The 21,476-nt window shown below is 43.0% G+C and overlaps 1 protein-coding gene across 1 annotated transcript in view; it reads left to right on the top strand.

Annotated features, from left to right (window-relative positions):
* The window catches only part of LOC126281681 (myogenesis-regulating glycosidase-like), an 80,083-nt gene that overhangs the window by 44,418 nt on the left and 14,189 nt on the right, over nt 1-21,476 (top strand). The window contains exons 4-5 of the mRNA XM_049980847.1: nt 3,113-3,547; nt 15,690-15,846. Coding sequence (XP_049836804.1) covers nt 3,113-3,547; nt 15,690-15,846 — 592 coding nt within the window. The remainder of the gene's footprint in view (nt 1-3,112; nt 3,548-15,689; nt 15,847-21,476) is intronic.

Genomic DNA, 21,476 nt, shown 5'->3' with positions numbered 1-21,476 from the left:
ATGAGCCATTCTCAACGCCATCGACACCTTCTCAAGCCCCATGTTGACACGCCTAACATCAACATTAAGACGAGGGTGATTATAACGCTGAAACAGATGCACGAAGTGCACTAACGCAGTTTAAGTAGCTATGTTCACCAGGCCACCACCTACATTACACCCCACGTCCCTTTCAAGACTATTCTCAGCTAAACCAACAATCAATACCTGTCACGGTCAGCCTTGTAACGCGCAAGCTGTTCCGCACAGATGGCCCTCCGTTACACTTTATGGTTTTCTGTTAGGCAGCACAGTGGGCACAAACTTCTGAGCTCTCCAACTGGTGCATGAGTGACGTCCGTTTGAGCAGCGAGGTATTTGAATGTAATCCTTCGATCACCTCCAATGAGAATGTTCGCACGTTACAATTGCGCTGCAGCCTACATCTCCATTTATGTGATTACCCTGCTATTCACAATAATGTGCCTGGCTGAGGGTTCAATGAACGACCTTCATGCTGTCTCTCTACCGTTCCACTCTCGAACGGCACGCGGGAAGACGAGCACTTAAATTTTTCCGTGCGAACCCTGATTTCTCTTATTTTATCGTGATGACCATTTCTCCCTATGTAGGTGGGTGCTAACAGAATGTTTTCCCAATCGGAGGACAAAACTGGTGATTGAAATTTCATGAGAAGATCCCGCCGCAACTAAAAACGCCTTTGTTTTAATGATTGCCACTCCAAGTCACGTATCATGTCTGTGACACTATCTCCCCTATTTCGCGATAATACAAAACGAGCTGCCCTTCTTTGTACTTTCTCGATGTCATCCGTCAGTCCCATCTGATGTGGATCCCACACCGCACAGCAATACACCAGAATAGGGCGGACAAGCGTGGTGTAAGCAGTCTATTTGGTAGACCTGTTGCACATTCTAAGTGTTCTGCCAATGAATCGCAGTCTTTGGTTTGCTCTACCCACAATATTACCTAAGTGATCGTTCCAATTTAGGTTATTTGTAATTGTAATCCCTAAGTATTGAGTTGAATTTACAGCCCTCAGATTTGTGTCACTTATCGCGTAATCGAAATTTAGCTGATTTCTTTTAGTACTCATGTGAATAACTTCACACTTTTATTTATTCAGGGTCAATTGTCACTTTTTGCACCATACAGATGTCTTATCTAAATCATTTTGCAGGTCGTTTTGATCATCAGATGACTTTACAAGACGCTAAATGACAGCATCATCTGCAAACATTCTAAGACGACTACTCAGATTTATCCTATGTTGTTAATATAGATCAGGAACAATAGAGAGCCTATAACACTTCCTTGGGGAACGCCGGATATTACTTCTGTTTTACTCGATTACTTTCCGTCTATTACTACGAACTGTGACCTTTCTGACAGGAAATCACGAATTCAGTAGCACAACTGAGGCGATACTCCGTAGGCACGCAGTTTGACTAGAAGACGCTTGTGAGGAACGGTGTCGAAAGCCTTCTGGAAATCCAAAAATATGGAATCAATTTGACATCCACTGTCGATAGTACTTATTACTTCATGACTATAAAGTGCTAGTTGTGTTCCACAGGAACGATATTTTCTGAATCCGTGCTGACTATACGTCAATAAATCGTTTTCTTCTGGGTACTTCATAAAGTTCGAATACAGTTGTGGTCTTCAGTCCTGAGAGTGGTTTGATGCAGCTCTCCACGCTACTCTATCCTGTGCAAGCTTCTTCATCTCCCACTACCTACTGCAACCTACATCCTTCTGAATCTGCTTAGTGTATTCATCTCTTGGTCTCCCTCTACGATTTTTACCCTCCACGCTGCCCTCTAATACTAAATTGGTGATCCCTTGATGCCTCAGAACGTGTCCTACCAACCGATCCCTCCTTCTAGTCAAGTTGTGCCACAAACGTCTCTTCTCCCCAATCCTATTCAATACTTCCTCATTAGTTATGTGATCTACCCATCTCCAGCATTCTTCTGTAGCACCACATTTCGAAAGCTTATATTCTCTTCTTGTCCAAACTATTTATCGTCCATGTTTCACTTCCATACATGGCTACATACAAACTCTTTCAGAAACGATTTCCTGACACTTAAATCTACACTCGATGTTAAACTTCTCTTCTTCAGAAACGCTTTCCTTGGCATTGCCAGTCTTCATTTTATATCCACTCTACTTCGACCATCATTACTTATTTTGCTCCCGAAATAGCAAAACTCCTTTAGCATCTTAAGTGTTAAGTGTTTCATTTCCTGATCTAATTCCCTCAGCATCGCCAGACTTAGTTCGACTACACTCCATAATCCTCGTTTTGCTTTTGTTGATGTTAATGTTATATCCCCCTTTTAAGACAACTACCATTCCGTTCAACTCCTCTTCCAAGTCCTTTGCTATCTCTGACAGAATTACAATGTTATCGGCGAACCTCAAAGTTTTTATTTCTTCTCAATGGATTTTAATACCTACTCCGAATTTTTCTTTTGTTTCCTTCACTGCCTGCTCAATATACAAATTGAATAACATCGGGGAGAGGCTACAACCCTGTCTCACTCCCTTCCCAACCACTGCATATGTTCTAAAACCCTACTGAAAATCGACGTTAGTGATATAGGCCCGTAATTCAGCGGATTACTCCTACTTCCCTTTTTGGGTATTGGTGTGACTTGAGCAGTTTTCCAGTCACAGCCGTGTTCGGCCTGCCGGCAGGCTTGTACGACCGTGTTGCGATGATGAGAGACGGCTCTCCCAACGACTCACCGTACTTTTGTTCACTGCCAAGTCTCCGTAGACATTCTGGAAGCACCGATGAATATTTGTGATGCTCTGATTTTCCGTCAAAAGAAAATGACAGCCCTCTACTTGGTAAGCACCTCCGTTGCAGTCGCCATTTTTAAGGCAACTCATAGCGCCGCCACCTATCGATTCATGACACTGTAGGGGTTGAAGCTGGAATATTCCACGATGTCCCACAGCAAATTCAGCATTTTTTCAACCGAAACTTCTAGAGAAAAAAATGTGTTGCCTTGTTTATTGAGCAGCCCTCGTATGTGGTGTTCGTGGTTTGTGAAATCTACCGCTACACCTTTTATCGGTTTCTGCCTTCTCTTTCAAGGCTCTTCTCGCGGAGACGGGCATCGACTCGTACAAGTTCGACGCCGGCGAGACCAGCTGGCTGCCCCAGCTGCCCGACATTCAGCCCATTGACCTGAACCCCATACAATTCTCGGCCGACTACCTGCAGACGGTCTCGCAGTTTGGGCCCATGATAGAGGTGCGCACGGGCGAGCGGACGCAGAACCTGCCCGTCTACATCCGCATGATCGACAAGGACACCAAGTGGGGCTTCGACAACGGCCTGGCCACGCTGGTGACGACGCTGCTGCAGATGAACATGGTGGGCTACGTTCTGGTGCTGCCGGACATGGTGGGCGGCAACGGCTACGGCTCCGACGTCCTCACAAAGGAGCTCTTCATACGCTGGCTGCAGGCCAACGTCTTCATGCCGGCCATACAGTTCTCCTACGTGCCCTGGGACTTCGACGAAGAGGTACGTAGCTTTCTGGATATGAGACATCTTTTATTATTTGTTACACCTCTCTTCAAGCACTTAGTCTGTTGATTTAAGACTGTTTTCCACGTCTTCCTGGCTTGTGCTCAGTTATTCGTATCTAAGCGTAAACATCCTCGGTAGGAGTTCTTGGAGCGAGAAAACATTTGGCGAAAGGACAGAATACTTGACGAATGGTCTTGACCTGCCCTTTGCAGGATGCGTTAGAGAAACGTACTGCAGCACGTCCGTATGGTCCAACGACCACCCGGCAGTTATCAAACAGTGGCGATGGAGGAATGGAACGCCCTACCATAAGAGCTCCGTACCAACTTTGTGGCCAGCATTGGAGCACGTAGCTATGTATGCAGTGCAATCCGAAGTGATTACACACCCTACTGAGAACCATGTCCTCTCTTGACTATTTGAGAGTGGTTTGTGGCGCGGCAGCGCCTTCAGCATTGCATTTACTCGACCCTGTGCACCACTGTGGGGTTCGACTAGCGACAGGAGCTTTTAGGACGAGTCCAGTGACCAGCGCACTGTACATGTATGCAACTGAATTGGAAATACCCGTTTAGACGAAGGAAAAGAAGTGGTTATTTGCTAGCAATAGGAATGTATTGACTGGGCTCGGCTTGTGCTGCGATGCGGTGGGTATTTATGTGGCCGCCACAGGCAGTCTCCGCAGAACGAAAGAAAGACTAGGATTTAACGTTCCGTCAACATCGAGGTCATTAGAGACGGATCACAAACTTGGAATCATTCAAGAATGGGGAAGGGAATGGTCCGTGCCTTTTCAGAGCAACCACGCTTGAAACCTACAATTATGGAGGAAGGGATATGAGGAGAAAGGTTAGGGTCCATGTACCATCATGTTTCATTCCGTGTCACTACCTTATTGACGTAAATACCTCTGATACAGGTAGGCCTTTTGCAATCACAATTTCAGTTAATTACAACACAGATGAGTAAGATACAAGCTCTCAATAGGGGGGGGGGGGGGAAATAAAAACAGGTAGACCTTGATTAATAAGAATTTCAGCTAACCAAAATTATGAAATAGCTTTTAATTTAGTTAAAAGGGAATACACAAGCCTTCAATAATAATAGCTTCAGTCACGTAGAATTACCAAATATAAAACAGGTTGGCCTACAATGCTAACAGCTTCAATTAGGTAGAATTGTCAACTAGAAAACAGGCAGGCCTTCAATAATAACAGCTCCAGTTAAATGAAGTCAGGAAACAGAAAACAGGTAGACCTTCTTTAATAACTGTCCAGATCTCAAAATCCAAACTTTAACTGAAGTTCACGAATCGAAGCTGAGCGTTGCCGGTTCCAAAGGGGGCCCGGGATTCAGCACAGCGAAACTGGCTTCGACTCTCTGATTGGCGTGCCACTCTCAGAGTTGGCTGGCCAGGCTAGTCACGAAGACGGCAGTCGCAGTCAGGCAAATGGGCCCACATATATGCCCAGCAACCACTCGTTTCTGCCTTTGTCGCCGGACGGAGCTCTCACACCGTCTTCCTCGCTCCGTTACCACTACCCAACTCGCCAAACCACAAAACGCGCCATCCTCCACCAACAACCTAGAACAAATATCTTAATGGCCTCAAACCAGAGAGACATCGCACGACAGATCGAGCTAGTGGCGCCAGGGGTTCGAAAGGCGACGCCAGCAACCCCGCCAGATCAATCCTAGAATTTGCCTGGAGCAATTTAGTGAAATGACTCAAAACCTAAATCTGGATAGTCGGACTGTGATGTTACTCATGCTCCAAAATGCGAGTCCAGTGCGCCATCTCACTCGGTCGACCGCAGAATGGCAAGACGCGCGACCTCAGCGCACTAGGCCACGTTCAATGTTCAATGGTGACGGCCCGGCGGATGCGATGGGCTTTTCACTTCTCAACGCGACCACCTCGATTCGGGGGGGGGGGGGGGGGCGACGCGAACAGACTTGATTACCGCAGGCTACAACGTGCTGACGACAGAGGCTGCTGACGACTTTCGTGGGGTGCAGGAGCGAATATACAGTCAACAGAGCGACAAATTTTTGACGGTTCAATGACGAACACGAACAGCATCGGGTGGTCACTTGCATGACTTTGCTTACCGATCTTTACAGGGTATACAGATTAGCATGGTCCCAGGAAAGTCGCCATCAAACGCTCGAATCTTGGATAAGTGTAAGAAAATGAAAGACCTACAGCTATCCTTATGATGTCATTTATTGTACGGCTACCAGTTTCAGCATTCAGTGAACCATCTTCAAGCCTTATCTGATGCTGAAGGGGTTAACACCATACACAATGCATCAGTGGCAAACATAATTGGTTTAGGCAGGCTACCTGTTACTGTGATGTTGTCTCTCCGACCATCAACTGTTGGCAGTTGGAGAGACAACAGTGTCCTAAAGATGGTGCATTGAAGCGCCGACACTGGTAGCTGTACAATAAAAGGCGTCATAAGAGCGGCTGTAGGTGTCTCATTTTACAATAGTGAACGGCTGTTGTCCCCCAGATCTCCAGTCACTGTGATGGGCATACAAAAACTTGGATAAATGTGGCCAGAAATGAGGAATCGAAATCCACACTGGTGCATCGACTGCGAGGAGCATTGTAGAGTACTTGAGGCACTGTGCTTCTTGCTTGTCGATGGAGTATATATTTGACAGGTGGTGGAGATGCTAATGAAAGGTGTCCTTTCTTTATTACGTGCGTAGTTTTCCCTGTCCAGCTCCAAGACTTTCCCCTTTTTTTTGGGAAGCTGCGGTTTTGATCTGTTTCATACTAAGGGTAAAAATAATTCCTCAAATTTGATTCGAAATGACTATAAAATTAACAAAGGTAAACGATAATAAGAAAAATGCTTAAATAAATAACGAAATTAAAGAAAATCCCTTTTTTCCTACGATACCATCATTACTGATATCGTATTATATTTTGCTGCGTTTTCTCATTTTTAATTGATATACTGCCTACACAGAAGGTTGTGTTCGTTACCCATCCTAAGGCACGGGGATCTGAGGAGAGAATCAGCCATTTCTACAAGTTCTTCTCAGCATGACTGGGGATCGTCAGGCCTGCTCCTCCTTACGTTCTACTGCACGGTATGTGACCGTGCCACCCCGACCGCCCATGCACCTTGCCGTAACAGCACCATGACGTCACATGTGAGGCGAAACTGCAGCCAGTGAGGCGCAGAACAACCCCAGAAGTTCTCATCCAACACCCTCTTCGTCCTGTTGATGTTTTATTCCTGTATCAGTTCCATAAAAATTTTATTTACCCGCTCTCTGGTTGTCTTACATGCAATTGTAAATTAAAGGAACATTTCTCGTTCTATACAAAATACAGCTTTTACTGATTTCAACAGCTGCAGCCCGTGAGCCACCGCGGAAACAGAAGACAGTACGCACTTTATGTAGTTGAAAGGCTGATCATATTCAGCATTCTGTTTCAAAAATCTCTCCCCTGGCTGCACTGCACCTCGTAGTGGAATTCCGAGAAGTGTGGAGACAAAGATGAGTAATGCCGGTATTTAACGATTCTACGCTAAAAATAATGTATCCAGGCTCGTTATGTACGTCTTCCACGGATTGATACTGTGGCAGCTGCACAGCGCAGAGCTGAGAGTTTTCTCGGCAACTGCTACTGTCTTTCTGCGGATCACACAGATTTGGTTTAGATATTAACTTGAATGTTTTAACCTTGTCGTTCAGCGTAATGCCAACGCACTAGCCTTGTCGTTAGATCAGCAATAATCACCTAGTCAAAACTAAACCGCACCTCTCAACTGTTCATCTTAGGTAGTCGAATTGCGCTCTGTTATAACAACGGTAGCTACAGATACATAAAAAAAGAGGTTTGGTCAGATATATGAGTCTGACAAGTTGTTTTGGGACGGCATGATTCCAGCAAAAACAAAATCACTGACGTTCCATTGATACTTCATACCAGTATTGATCTGTCTTGTGGAAACAAGCATCCTCATGAATAGAGAGTCAGCAAGACCACTGGCGTCAGCAAATTCCTTAGATCCAGAAGACGAAGATGGGTAAGCTGAGAAGTCAAGAGGTGAGGAAGAAACATGGAATCACTCATTCCTTGTGGATTGAATCAGAATATCCACGTGGTATAGTGTATTGAGGTTGCAGTCTACAGAAGAAACGATAATAAATTTAGAAAGAGAGTGGAAGTAAAACGTCTTGATTAGAAGGCGTTGGATAGAGATTATAATGTATGACATGGCAGCCGGAGGAAGAACGGAGCTGATCTCTCTATGGCAGGTTATGCATGGACAGAAGGTAGTGGGAAAGACTCATTAACAGTACCCAGGAAACTGGAACTGTACAATGATGATGATGATACATGCATTTGAAATATTTTTATATTATTACATTTATTACAAAATGTGATGACTGATACAAAACAAAAAGAGAACAAAATTGCATAGGCTGGCTAGAGTTATAAAAGCAAAGACGTACGATGAAGAAATTAATTATACGAATGAGACGGAAGAATGTGTTATGATGTAATTTACATGTACCGACAAACAAATGATTACAGTTTCAGAAAAATTGGATTTTTTTTTTCAAGAGAAAGACCTACACAAACTGAGCAAGTCAATCACGTTTTGATCCACCTCTGACCCTTATGCAGGCAATTTTTCGGCTTATCATTGATTGATGGAGTTGTTGGATGTCCTCCTGAGGGATATTGTGCCAAAGTCTAAAAAAATGGCGCGGTAGATCGTCGAACTCCAGAGATGGTTGGAGGTCCCTGCCCATATTTTGTCCAAACGTTCTCACTTCGGGAGAAATCCGTTCATTGGGGCTCAATTCGAAGCCGACTTGTCACTGAAGGCAATCCAACGCCAGTCATTGAGATATGTCTGAAGACGTCCTGGACTGCCATGGGATGCCAATCATCTCGGGTGTTGACAGTCCTACTTGCCAACTGGACGGAATTTGGCACAAAATCACTCAGCAATACACCTAACACCTCTGTCAATGCCAAATAACTGCCCGCACGAGTTGTTGACTTCCTCAATTTGTGAAACTATTTCTCGTCATTAAATCTACATATGTACATCATATTTTTGTCTTCTGTATATGTACATATTTTTTTTGCCTAAGAGGTTAATTTCTAGTCATGCCCAAGAAGTCGTGTGACTGGGTTGCTCTTGGATTGTACACAAGAGCGCTTCTAGTCTTGGAGAAAAGAGGAATAACACACCAGTCAGTTACCTGTGTAAGTAGTTGGCTTGCTTAATATATGTATGACAGCATTTTTATACATATGAAGCCGAAATGAACTAAACTGTTAATGATTGGAATGTTTTAAATATTGTGGCAACGAAATTAAGGAGTTATCCAACGGAAGACGACGTAGGACAGGATGATGGCACTTTCGCAATGTTTTTTGGAGGATCTAATTATTGAGAAATATGAATATTGATTTGACTGCTTAAATGTTGCTACGTTGGATAGGATAATGGACGAAGAAAACAATTTTGTGAACGATAACGCGATTGACAGTGTTAAAGTTTGCAGTGCTGGTGGTTAAGACTTCTGGTGACTATGAACCTTCACCAGAGAAGATATTCAATACTGTTAGTATTTTGACACAATTTTCAGAAGATCATCTTGAAGATATTTATTATAGTCATAATACACTTACATTTAAAGTTGCACATACAGCTCTTCATTGATGACATCCGTGTATATAAAGTACATCTGATTATGTGATGAAATAAAGATGGAATGAACACCCATTTGGAGGACATGGCAATAAAAGAACTGGAGATAAAACAACTCATTCTGTCTCAATCAAGAAATGAAGACAAACGTGTTCATTACTAGCACCTTAAAATTTGGACAATGTAAAACGCAAGAGAAATTGGCCACACAGAGTTTCAACATTGTGCAGCTATCACAGCACATCTCTAGGAAGAACACAGCATGTCCCGTAGACCATCACCGCTTTCATGATAGCCAAAGATGTGCCGATTGACCAAGATATTCACCAATGTGGGGTCCATTTTGTCGACGAAATAAACCAGAAAACTGCAGTTTCCATTTCTAGCCACATTGAATTTCGAACATTAATCAAAGTGGAATTAATTGTGTACCAATTTCTGGTGTGACACCACCTAAAAATGGGAAAACACAACTATGTGTCGTCGGAGTCTTTCGCGACGGCATACATAAATAAAACTTTCTCGGTTTTCAAGCTGCGTCAATTCGAATAAAATCCTCAAGCTTTCGATGACCATCTCCGCCATCATCGTCAGGAGTTCACTGACTGTCGGGGCTGCTTTTTTTTCCTTTATTGTATTTTTCATACCTATACAGATACATAGGTAGGCTGGCAGCAGTATCGTATGCTGCTCTTCAGCCTTCGAGTTTCCAATGAGAAAAAAAACATTAAGAAGATACATAACAGGTAGCGACAGGTAACAAAAACAGTAGACACACAAAAATATAAAACACGGAGCCGTTCACACTGGATGAAAATTTCACTGAAACACGTTGGCACGGCGCAAAAACACTGATGATTCGACGGCACAGGTGAACGTAGGAGAGTGACGGTGAACACTAACACAAACACGACGGCACACACACGAGAAACTGATGGCGATGATCTCCAGCGCGCGAATGTCCACGTAACGTGTGCGAGTCCGGCGACCTGCCAAGAGGGGCAGAGGGGTGAGGGGGAGGGAGAGGTCGGGGCCGCTACGGTTTCTCGCTTATATAGGCAACATGACATCATCAGCAGCCAATCAGATGGAACCAATGTGGCGCGCGCACGTGAGTCGACCCGGGCAGGTAGCGGAGCTATTGCCCGTGGCAGTACCGGTGACATCAGGTGGCGCCAGGGGCACGCGCCACGTTTGAAACTGTCGCTCCCGCCTCGCGTATCTGTCTTTGATTTCTTGCGATGTCCATCGCCCGCCCCCATGCCCTGCTGAGTGTGTAACCCTGTCATCTGTGGAAATTGTTGTTGTTTTACCGAATCTCGACCGCTTCCTTTATAACGGAGTCCCAACATGTAGATGCATGAGCCAACACTGCTGTATTTTCGAACTGTATTTTATGTCCTTTTTCTAGGCAATGCTCCGCTATGGCCGACTTGTCAAGCTACCTCTATTTTATATGGCGCTTGTGCTCAGTACAACGCTCCGCAGCCGTGCGAATTGTTTGTCCGATATACAGGCTGCCACATTCACAGGGTACACCATACACGCCGCACATTCGAAGAGCAATGTCGTCTTTAGCAGGGCGCAACATACCTCGTATCTTGAGGGCGGGACAGAACCCTGGCCTTAGCCCATGCTCCTGCAGCAGACTTCCTAACTTACTGCTAGTTGCTCCATAGTACGGCAGGAATGCAGTCCGTTCAGCCTCTTCTACTGATTCACCAGGTGTCTTTCATCGGCGGCCTTTGTAAGCGAGCGAGAAGCTGTAGCAGCCCCGGCGGTCAGTGAACTCCTGACGACGATGGCGGAGATGGTCATCGAAAGCTCGATGACTTTTATTCGAATTGACGAGGCTTGAAAACCGATAACGTTTTATTCAAAAACAACTGCCTTAGTCCAGTCTGCAGACAATACAACTCATATTTATAGAATAGATATTAGACTTGCAATGAGTGGAATCTTAACAAAAAGCTGCACATATGTCCACAGGAAAAGCATTTGATCTGAAAGTTAAAAAGTCTGTTGAAGATAATCTTCCACGAAACATACATATGGGTGCTAGCACAAGTGGAAAACCGTTTAAAGACCGTTTAAAATCCTTTTTCATGAATGTTGTTGGTGGTGATGCACCAAATAAACAGGATTGTATACTCCATCAGTAAACACTTCCGGGCTAAATTGGCGTGGTCGTTCTGTAGAGCTTCTTCTCCCTGACGTTTCGTTCTCAACTGCGGAGAACATCTTCCGAGGTGAGACGACGACTCGCTGCTTGGAGCTAGGGCCGCCGCTTATATGGAGATCGTAGAGGGCGCCACCGCACGTCAAGTGGCGTCGATGTGTGGCCATCTATGGTTATCGTCTGTTCTCTCGATTGCAGGCAATAGATTGTCACGTGATTGATGCAACGTCGACCGCCATATTTTGTCCAATTTTAATCCTTCTTCTTTACGATTAAAATTGTATTGATGTTTGTGGATTTCAATTGCCTCTCTATACATACGTGTATAATAATGCGACGTCCTCGCTAGCACCCTTGTCTCACCAAATTTTATTTCGTGATCTCCATGCTTAAAAAGATATTCCGCTACTGCCGATTTGTCGATATGTCCCAAGCGACAGTTTCTTTTGTGCTCCGTCAAACGTGTATTTATGCTTCTTTTTGTAGTTCCTATGTAAACCCTGCCACAACTACACGGAATTTTATATACCCCTGGGATGGCTAGGGGGTGACGAGCATCTTTAGTTGATCTTAGGCATTCACTAATTTTTTTAGTAGGTCTGAAAATAGTCTCCACCTGAAACTTGGCTAGTACTTTCCCAATGCGATCCGTGATGTTATGGATGAAGGGAAGAAATACATTTCCACCTGATGGTTGTTGCTGTCTACTATTTTTAGGTATTTTTCTACTTGGGTGAAGTGCTCGGTTAATCTCGTTTTTCGTATAACCATTTTTCACAAAAGCCATTCTTAAATGATTTAGTTCTTCTTGTAAGTAGCCTGGTTCACAAATATTATTGGCCCTATCCACTAGTGTTTTTATGACCCCCCTATTTTGTCTAGGGTGGTGGTTTGAGTTCTTATGGAGGTAGCGATCAGTATGTGTACCTTTCCTGTAGACCTTGTGGCCTAAGGTCCCATCCACCCGTTTGATAACTGATACATCCAAAAAGTTAATTTGTCCATTATTCTCTTTATCCATGGTAAATTTGATCTTGGGGTTGATGCTATTTAAGTGCACCAGGAAATCATTCATGTCCTCTTCCTCATGATTCCATATTACAAAGGTATCATCCACATACCGATACCACTTCGAGGTTTTTTTTGTGGCCGTCTGCAATGCTTGATGTTCAAAATATTCCATGAATAAATTCGCAATTGCGGGGCTTAGGGGGCTTCCCATGGCTACCGCATCAATATGTTCATTTTTAAAGTCCAATAGAGCCTAAACCGCGGGTTGCACAATCGTATGCTTCCAGAATACTAGTTACAGTGGTACATAAACCTTATAAAAATATTTGGAAGACCGAATTCCTGTTCGATCCAAGGAACTTGCCTTACAAGTAGCTCTTGTCACTTTCGACTAGTAGAAAGCGATTCAGACTGTGCTGTCACAATAGAATTAAACCTGTATGTGGTCTAGTGCCTTATATTTTGTCACTATCCGCTTTCGGCATAAGTATATTTCCATCAAAAACCAAGGGGTAGTACATCTTAAAACACTGGAAATCGATAAATTTAAAACACGGATAGATGTAATAAAGATAGCTAGAATGCTCTGGGAAGGGGCGTAAGAGACATTCAGTAAGTCAGTTTAACCCTTTCGGGACGGAGCAATTCGGCGGCGCTGTGACGGTTCCATATCCTTTAGGTTTCTTTCTTCGCTTATAAAGTCTACAGTTTTAGATTTATAGGTAATTTTTTTGTAAATGAAGCTTAAAACAAGCTCTTAATTCGCATACTATTTTCATTATTCCATATCGCCCACTTTTTGACTTGGTGGTGGTGTTAAAATAGAAAAAAATTAAAAATTTGATATTTTAACAATTTCTTATAGTTGAGAGGTGGTGCATTGAATTATACGTATTAAAATTGATTGTATCTTATTCTTTAAAGTTTTAGCTATAAAAGGACATATAAAACACAATTTTATCTCTAATGGGACGTCCGTGGGGAGAAAAATAAAAAGTCCATTTAGAGGGATGAGAAATTTAATTGCTGTCCATAAACTACAATATTTCATAATGTTTTCTTAAAACAAACTTTACTACTTTAGCATATCGATTTTTCCATAGGCAACCACATTTTACAATTTCTTTCGGTACTTTTCTACTTTGTGATACCTTCTGAAGCACTCAGGCGCATCAAGAGAAGGGTTGGATGGACAAGTTTCACAAAAAGGGGGCACCGTTTGCGCCCTCTTGGCTTGGAGCGATCACTGCAAACGACACAGTAACCCTGTTTTCTGGTGTCCATTCTTGCGACAGCGTGGTATAGGCCGTCCGTGCTTTGTAGGTCACCATGCTCAGAGCGTAGCCTCTTCCTCGACGGGTTGCTTGAGCCCTGACGTCGCCCACAGGCTCCTTGACGAGACTCTTCCGAAACTGCAAATGAATCTTTGGTATCTCTTCTGCTTTCTTTGCTATGACGACATATAGCAAGAAGGCGTTGACGATCCCCACCTGAAATTAGTCAGAAGCATTACCTTTTTGTCAGGGTGCGCCCCGTCCCGTGTCGATACTCCAAGCCAGTCCACAGATACAGCGCTGGGTGTGTAACGCGACAATCGGCCCACGTATGCGGGCCTCGCACCCCGAAAGTGTTAAATATGCGGTGCGAAAGAAGTAAACTTCTCCCTCCTGTTAGTTAGCTACCGTATATGTATGGAATGGAATGTTATTTTGACCTACATGTTACTCAATTTATCCTATATGTCAAAAAGCTCGAAGTAATTACACTACTGGCCATTAAAATTGCTACACCACGAAGATGACGTGATACAGACGCGAAATTTCACCGACAGGAAGAAGATGCTGTGATATGCAAATGGTTACCTCTTCAGAGCATTCACACAAGGTTGGCGCCGGTGGTGACACCTACAACGTGCTGACATGAGGAAAGTTTCCAACCGATTTCTGATACACAAACAGCAGTTAACTGGCGTTGCCTGGTGAAACGTTGTTGTGATGCCTCGTGTGAGGAGGAGGAATGCGTACCATCACGTTTACGACTTGGTAAAGGTCGGATTGTAGCCTATCGCGTTTATCGTATCGCGACATTGCTGCTAGCGTTGGTCGAGATCTAATGATTGTTAACAGAATATGGAATCGGTGGGTTCAGGAGGGTAATACGGAACGCCGTGCTGGATCCCAACGCCCTCGCATCACTAACAATAGAGATGACAGGCATCTTACCTGCATGGCTGTAACGGATCGTGCAGCCACGTCTTTATTCCTGAGTCAACAGATGGGGACGTTTGCAAGACAATAACCATCTGCACGAATAATTCGACGACGTTTGCAGCAGCATGGACTATCAGCTCAGAGACCATGGCTGCAGTTACCCTTGACGCTGCCTCACAGACAGGAGCGCCTGCGATGGTGTTCTCAACGACACACCTGGGTGCACAAATGGCAAAACGTCATTTTTTCGGATGAATACAGGTTCTGTTTACAGCACCATGATGGTCGCATCAGTGTTTGGCGACATCGCGGTGGACGCACATTGGAAACGTGTATTTGTCATCGCCATACTGGCGTATAACCCGGCGTGATGGTATGGGATGCCATTGGTTACACGTCTCGGTCACCTCTTGTTCGCATTGACGGCACTTTGAACAGTGGACGCTACGTTTCAGATGTGTTACGACCCGTCGCCCTACCGTTCATTCAATCCCTGCGAAACCCTACATTTCAGCAGGATAATGCATGACCGCATGTTGCAGGTCCTGTATGGACCTTTCTGGATACAGAAAATGTTCGACTGCTGCCCTGGCCAGCACATTCTCACCAATTGAAAAGGTCTGGTCAATGGTGGCCGAGCAACTGGCTCGTCACAATACGCCAGTCACTACTCTTGATGAACTGTGGTATCGTGTTGAAGCTGCATGGGCAGCTGTACCTGTACACGCCATCCAAGCTCTGTTTGACTCAATGCCCAGGCGTATCAAGGCCGTTATTACGGCCAGAGGTGGTTGTTCTGGGTACTGATTTCTCAGGATCTATGCACCCAAATTGCGTGAAAATGTAATCACATCAGGTCTAGTATAATATATTTGTCCAATAAATACCCGTTTATTATCTGCATTTCTCCTTGATGTAACAGTTTTAATGGCCAGTAGTGTAGATTAAAATTCGGTCTCTGTGGGCAAACATTGTTTTTTTGGAAGGTGTTACTGCGGAGGTAACGTACGTTCTGTACAGGGCGACCTGTCTTGCAGACGGTGGAGATCAGCCGGGAACTGGCGGAGCTGCACGCCCGGTACGCGCCGCGCATCGTCGAGCTGATGGAGGCCGCCGTGGAGAACGGCACGCTCGTCAATCCGCCCATCTGGTGGATCGCCGCCAACGACACCACCGCCCAGGGCATTAACTCAGGTACCGTGTACAGCCTTCCCACGTCGCACGCGTTGTTTCACTATGTCTTTCGAGTTCCACTCTCTTTCTTCATCTGACGACTTCTTCCTTATTCCTCTCCTTTCGCAGTGGTTTCATCTCCGAGCCTTAGCTGTCACACTCATGTTCATAATCCTACGCGAACCTTGTTGCTACATTTAAGTCTCGCCATAAGGATAGCTGTTGTTGTGGTCTCTAGTTTGAAGAGCGGTTTGATGCAGCTCTCCATGTTAGCCTATACTCTGCAAGCCTCTTCATCTGTGCAGAATTACCGCAACCTGCGTCCATTTCTACCTGCTTACTGTATTTGCCTCTTGGCCTCCCTCTACATCGTTTGCTCCACCCTACTTCCTTCAGTTATCAAACTGACAGTTCCCTGATGACCCAAGATGTGTCTCTCGACCACCCGCTTTTTTTGCTCAAATTGTACAATAGATTTTTTTCCCCAATTCGATTCAATACATCCTCATTTCCTACTCAATGTTCTCATCTAATGTTCATCATTCTTATGTAGCACGACATTCCAAAAGCTTCTGTCTTCTTCCTACCTGAATTATCCATCGTTGACGTTTCACTGCCGTGCAAGGTTACATTCCAGACAAATCTCTTCAGTAACGACTTCTTTACTTTTCAATTTATGTTAGATGTTAACAGTTTTTCAGAGCTACTTTTCTTGCTCTTGTCAGTCTGCATTTTATATCTTCCTTGCTTCGGCGGTCATCAGTTATTTTTCTGAACAAATAACAAAACTCATCTACTGCTTTCAGTGTTTCATTTCCTAACCGAATTCTCTCCGCATCGCCTTATTTACTTGGACTACAAAAAAATGGTTCAAATGGCTCTGAGCACTATGTGACTTAACTTCTGAGGTCATTAGTCCCCTAGAACTTAGAACTACTTAAACGTAACTAACCTAAGTACATCACACACATTACATATTTGTTTCTTTCCTAAATTAAATTAAATATTTTCTATCTTATCGAAGGATTTCTACTAGACCTTGCTTTTCTTCAATTATGTGATTCTCTGCTGCCTACACGATTTCATTTCTGAAAACTACCCATTCGTCTTTTACTATATTATTTCTCTTGTTTCAATCAAACATTGCCAAATCCACCTTCTGAAATTTTCAACAACATCCATTTCCTTCAGTTTATGCAACCCTCACTTCAATGATTAATTATTTTTATGCAATTTTTTTAAAAATTTAATCTTCAACTTGTAACACGAGTGTGTTTATGATGATAACTGATGTACTTTCATGCACTGTTACTAAGTAAAGACTTTTAAGCTATGCTGTAACACACGCACCTGTATGGTCCAGATACAAACTGGAAATGCTAATTGACTACGAAAAGTCACAGATACTCATTTACTTAATGCAGGAGCAACAGAAATGAATTTTGCATAGCTGACTATCCCAAAATTAAACAATAAGTAATTTTACACTAGACTTTGTCTGCTTTTGGCTTATAGCCTCAAGCAGTAGAAATGACGATCTCCCATCTTATCCGCACTTGCTGAATCTAGACTTGAAAGAATAGTTAAACCAATACTTTGCTGCATATCCTCCTAATAAAGCAGTTAGAGAGCCTGTCACACTGCATTCAGAAATCAGCAATCTTCTAAAGCAGCAGCCAGTGACATACCTTTCCCCATCTGAAACCAAACTCCATGTAAAGAAAGTGAGTGTTGATTACTAATGGTCTACAAATGCAGAATGGATTAACTGTCTGTGCCATCTTAAATCATTCATGTGACGAAGGTGGTGGTAGCAAATATACAAAATGTGGTAGCGTGGTTGCATTTAGCAGCATCAACTACAGATAATAAATGAACTGAATTAACTGAGTTAAATTATGAGAAAAATACTATAAATAAAATGATGAAACTGGTTGAAAGTCTACATGAGCCTTCAATATATGAAACACAAAAAAGGTTCTTGCAAAGCGTAAACAGAGTTATGTGCTGTCAATACAAAACATGTGAGAAGGCAATAATTCTTTTATAATGTAGGATAGGATAATTTGGAGTCTACAGCACGATGGACTGAAAGATAATATTAGGTCCTGCAACTAACACAAATTTAAGAAGAAGTGAGCAAATTATGCACTTCCATTTAACCATGCAGAAAAACATTATCACAGGCGTGAATGGGAAGTAATCATAAGTTAACTGTGAAATAGGTGGAATACACTTTGGGAATAACCTATTGGTCATCATGGCATGTAGTTAAAAAGAACTAATCAGTTTCCTTCATCATTTCAGAAACTCAAAACCAGCTCCCGTCGACACCAGTCAAAGCCACACTGCCTCCCAAATGAAACAGAGCAGAATTTTATGAGAATAAATACCACTATGGCGAATACAAATTCAAATATAGCACCTTGTCGTGCCGAAAACGGTCATCTCCGATTGGCTGATGGCCTAAATCGGCCTCCAAAGATAGGAAATGCATCAGTGGAGGCACAAAGAGGCTGCTCAAAGAGCTAATGTTGAGTAATCAAACCTGACTATAGCACAAAGACGCAAAGTACTTCAAACACAATTTCCAATCGAAGGAAACCAAAGATATTGTGAGTACAAAATCAAAGTGCAAATGAATGGTCACTTTCATCGCTCGCACATTGTTGATTAAAACAGATGTTTAATGTGTTTCAGAGAAGACCACCAGAGCACATTAAAAATTGGTACAGGACATCCTGTCATAATTTATATATAGGGTACTCCAGAAATGATGGTCAGTATTCAGGGATGTGACAGGAAAGATCATTCGAAACAAAAAAGTCAACTAAACATGGGCTCTAAAACGCATATCTAAAGAGCTATGAGCAGTTCCTTATCTTCGATACTGTGAAAGAAATCTCTTCTACTGCAAGCTCTTTGCTTTCTATGTTTTGGGAAGTGGTAGTATGGAGCAAAACAAGAAAAAAAATGTCTGGCAAACAAGTGCTCTAAAATGCATACCTTAAGAGCTATGAACATTTGTTTATCTTTGCTACTTTGAAATACAACTCTTCTAATGAACAGGTGCTCATAACGTTTAAGTTACGCAATTTAGAGCACATGTTTACTGTTTTGGTCCATACCACCATTCCCCAAAGTATGGAAAGCAAATACCTTGCAGTAGAAGAAGTTTGTTTCACAATATGGGAGATCAAGAATTGCTCATAGCTCTTAAGGTATGGGTTAAACTCATATTTAATTGACGTTTTTGTTTAGAATAACCATTCCTGACATTTCCTGAATATTGACCATATACATGTTGAAACCTATGAATTACTTCCCAGTAAAATACAACACATAAAACTGAGTACGGAATAACACAAAATTCCAGTAGAATGAAAAGAAAAGTAAGATGTTAATATGTATTTTTTACCAGAGAAACTGGTTACAGGACTCAAACTATCAGTTCTTTTTTATTACTTTCAGTTTGAGAAATTTGTGGTAAGGTATTATATATAAAATAAGGTTTCTCTATTTTCTCCCAAACTGATCCAAATTCATGCTATTAATGTCAAGTTATGTTTACATTTTTTGCACGAGTTTTCCCTAGAAATTACTGCACAAAAGTTTTAATAAAAACATTTTCTCCTGGTGACTTTTGCCAAAAGCTTTTCACATTGAGGGTACACTATGTATTGATGCTGTACACTGTGCATGGGAATGTACACACATTTATTGTTTTTCATGTAGACCAATATTATAGTTATGGTGATACGGAGTGGATCATGGAAATCTTTTTGACAATTGTGGATGATTTTCACTAATGGTATAACATGTCGCTGTTTCCTGAACAGTTCTTAACATGTCTCAAGTACTATATGTTTTCAGAAGCATTTAGAGGGATCAGAAATCTCATCCTCTTATGTTTGTACTAATTGCACACCTAGTACCTTGTATGGACAGACAAGTGATGCCAGCAATGGTATGGGGCAAGTGCCATGACTGGGTGGTACAAAACTGTGATAGTACATAGAAACAATAATTAAAATGCAAGATGAAAATGATCAGTCATGTATGTATGGGTTGATTACTCATTCTTTTGCTGACATAGCTCTTTATTTGAACAAAAAATCTAAATGAATATCATTTCATACTTCAATACTACATAACTACTAAATATCACTACTTGTAGCTATTCATAACATCATCTGCAACAACTCTATTTAAATTGCAAGAAGTATCTTCTCCCTACAAACTCCTCTTTGCCTGAAGAACATAAGAAAAATCAGCCTGATAACAAAATGTCACAAAACTTAAGGTCAGACTCATACATATTTTCCTTTAACTCCTGTTGACAGCTGTCCAAACGAAGATTGGATTACTGAACAAGTTAATTTCATTATTGGTCCCAACCTTCGACTCAGCTTCATTTACAAAAATCACAATCATTGCATGGTATCTCCCTCTGTAATGTATTACCAAGAAAAACAATAAATCGTACCAAATATTCAGTGGTAGAGCAAACAAAAAGATAACATAGCAAATGAAATGAAGTGCTAAACAACAGTACTCCTCCTTTTCCATCATTCACAATGACAAGCAATACTAGCAAGAATATCACCTGCACTGACACCATGAATAATGACAACACACAGTCACAGCAAAATATACCTCATAATCTATAGCTGTAATAAAAGAGAATGGTTCATAAATCCATGTACAAACAATACACCAATGGAGGAGAACACATCCATATGCACACAGACCTACATACGTAATGGCTCGAATTACACTTAATACTCACAACACAATATTCCATGTCATCTACATTTCCTGTAATAACATACACTCCTGGAAATTGAAATAAGAACACCGTGAATTCATTGTCCCAGGAAGGGGAAACTTTATTGACACATTCCTGGGGTCAGATACATCACATGATCACACTGACAGAACCACAGGCACATAGACACAGGCAACAGAGCATGCACAATGTCGGCACTAGTACAGTGTACATCCACCTTTCGCAGCAATGCAGGCTGCTATTCTCCCATGGAGACGATCGTAGAGATGCTGGATGTAGTCCTGTGGAACGGCTTGCCATGCCATTTCCACCTGGCGCCTCAGTTGGACCAGCGTTCGTGCTGGACGTGCAGACCGCGTGAGACGACGCTTCATCCAGTCCCAAACGTGCTAAAAGGGGGATAGATCCGGAGATCTTGCTGGCCAGGGTAGTTGACTTACACCTTCTAGAGCACGTTGGGTGGCACGGGTTACATGCGGACATGCATTGTCCTGTTGGAACAGCAAGTTCCCTTGCCGGTCTAGGAATGGTAGAACGATGGGTTCGATGACAGTTTGGATGTACTGTGCACTATTCAGTGTCCACTCGACGATCACCAGAGGTGTACGGCCAGTGTAGGAGATCGCTCCCCACACCATGATGTCGGGTGTTGGCCCTGTGTGCCTCGGTCGTATGCAGTCCTGATTGTGGCGCTCACCTGCACGGCGCCAAACACGCATATGACCATCATTGGCACCAAGGCAGAAGCGACTCTCATCGCTGAAGACGACACGTCTCCATTCGTCCCTCCATTCACGCCTGTCGCGACACCACTGGAGGCGGGCTGCACGATGTTGGGGCGTGTGCGGAAGACGGCCTAACG

The sequence above is a fragment of the Schistocerca gregaria genome, chromosome 7 (assembly GCF_023897955.1).
Source record: "Schistocerca gregaria isolate iqSchGreg1 chromosome 7, iqSchGreg1.2, whole genome shotgun sequence".
Classification (NCBI taxonomy): domain Eukaryota; kingdom Metazoa; phylum Arthropoda; class Insecta; order Orthoptera; family Acrididae; genus Schistocerca; species Schistocerca gregaria.
The sequence above is the reverse complement of the archived record's forward strand: the minus strand, read 5'-3'. Positions and strand labels throughout refer to the sequence as shown.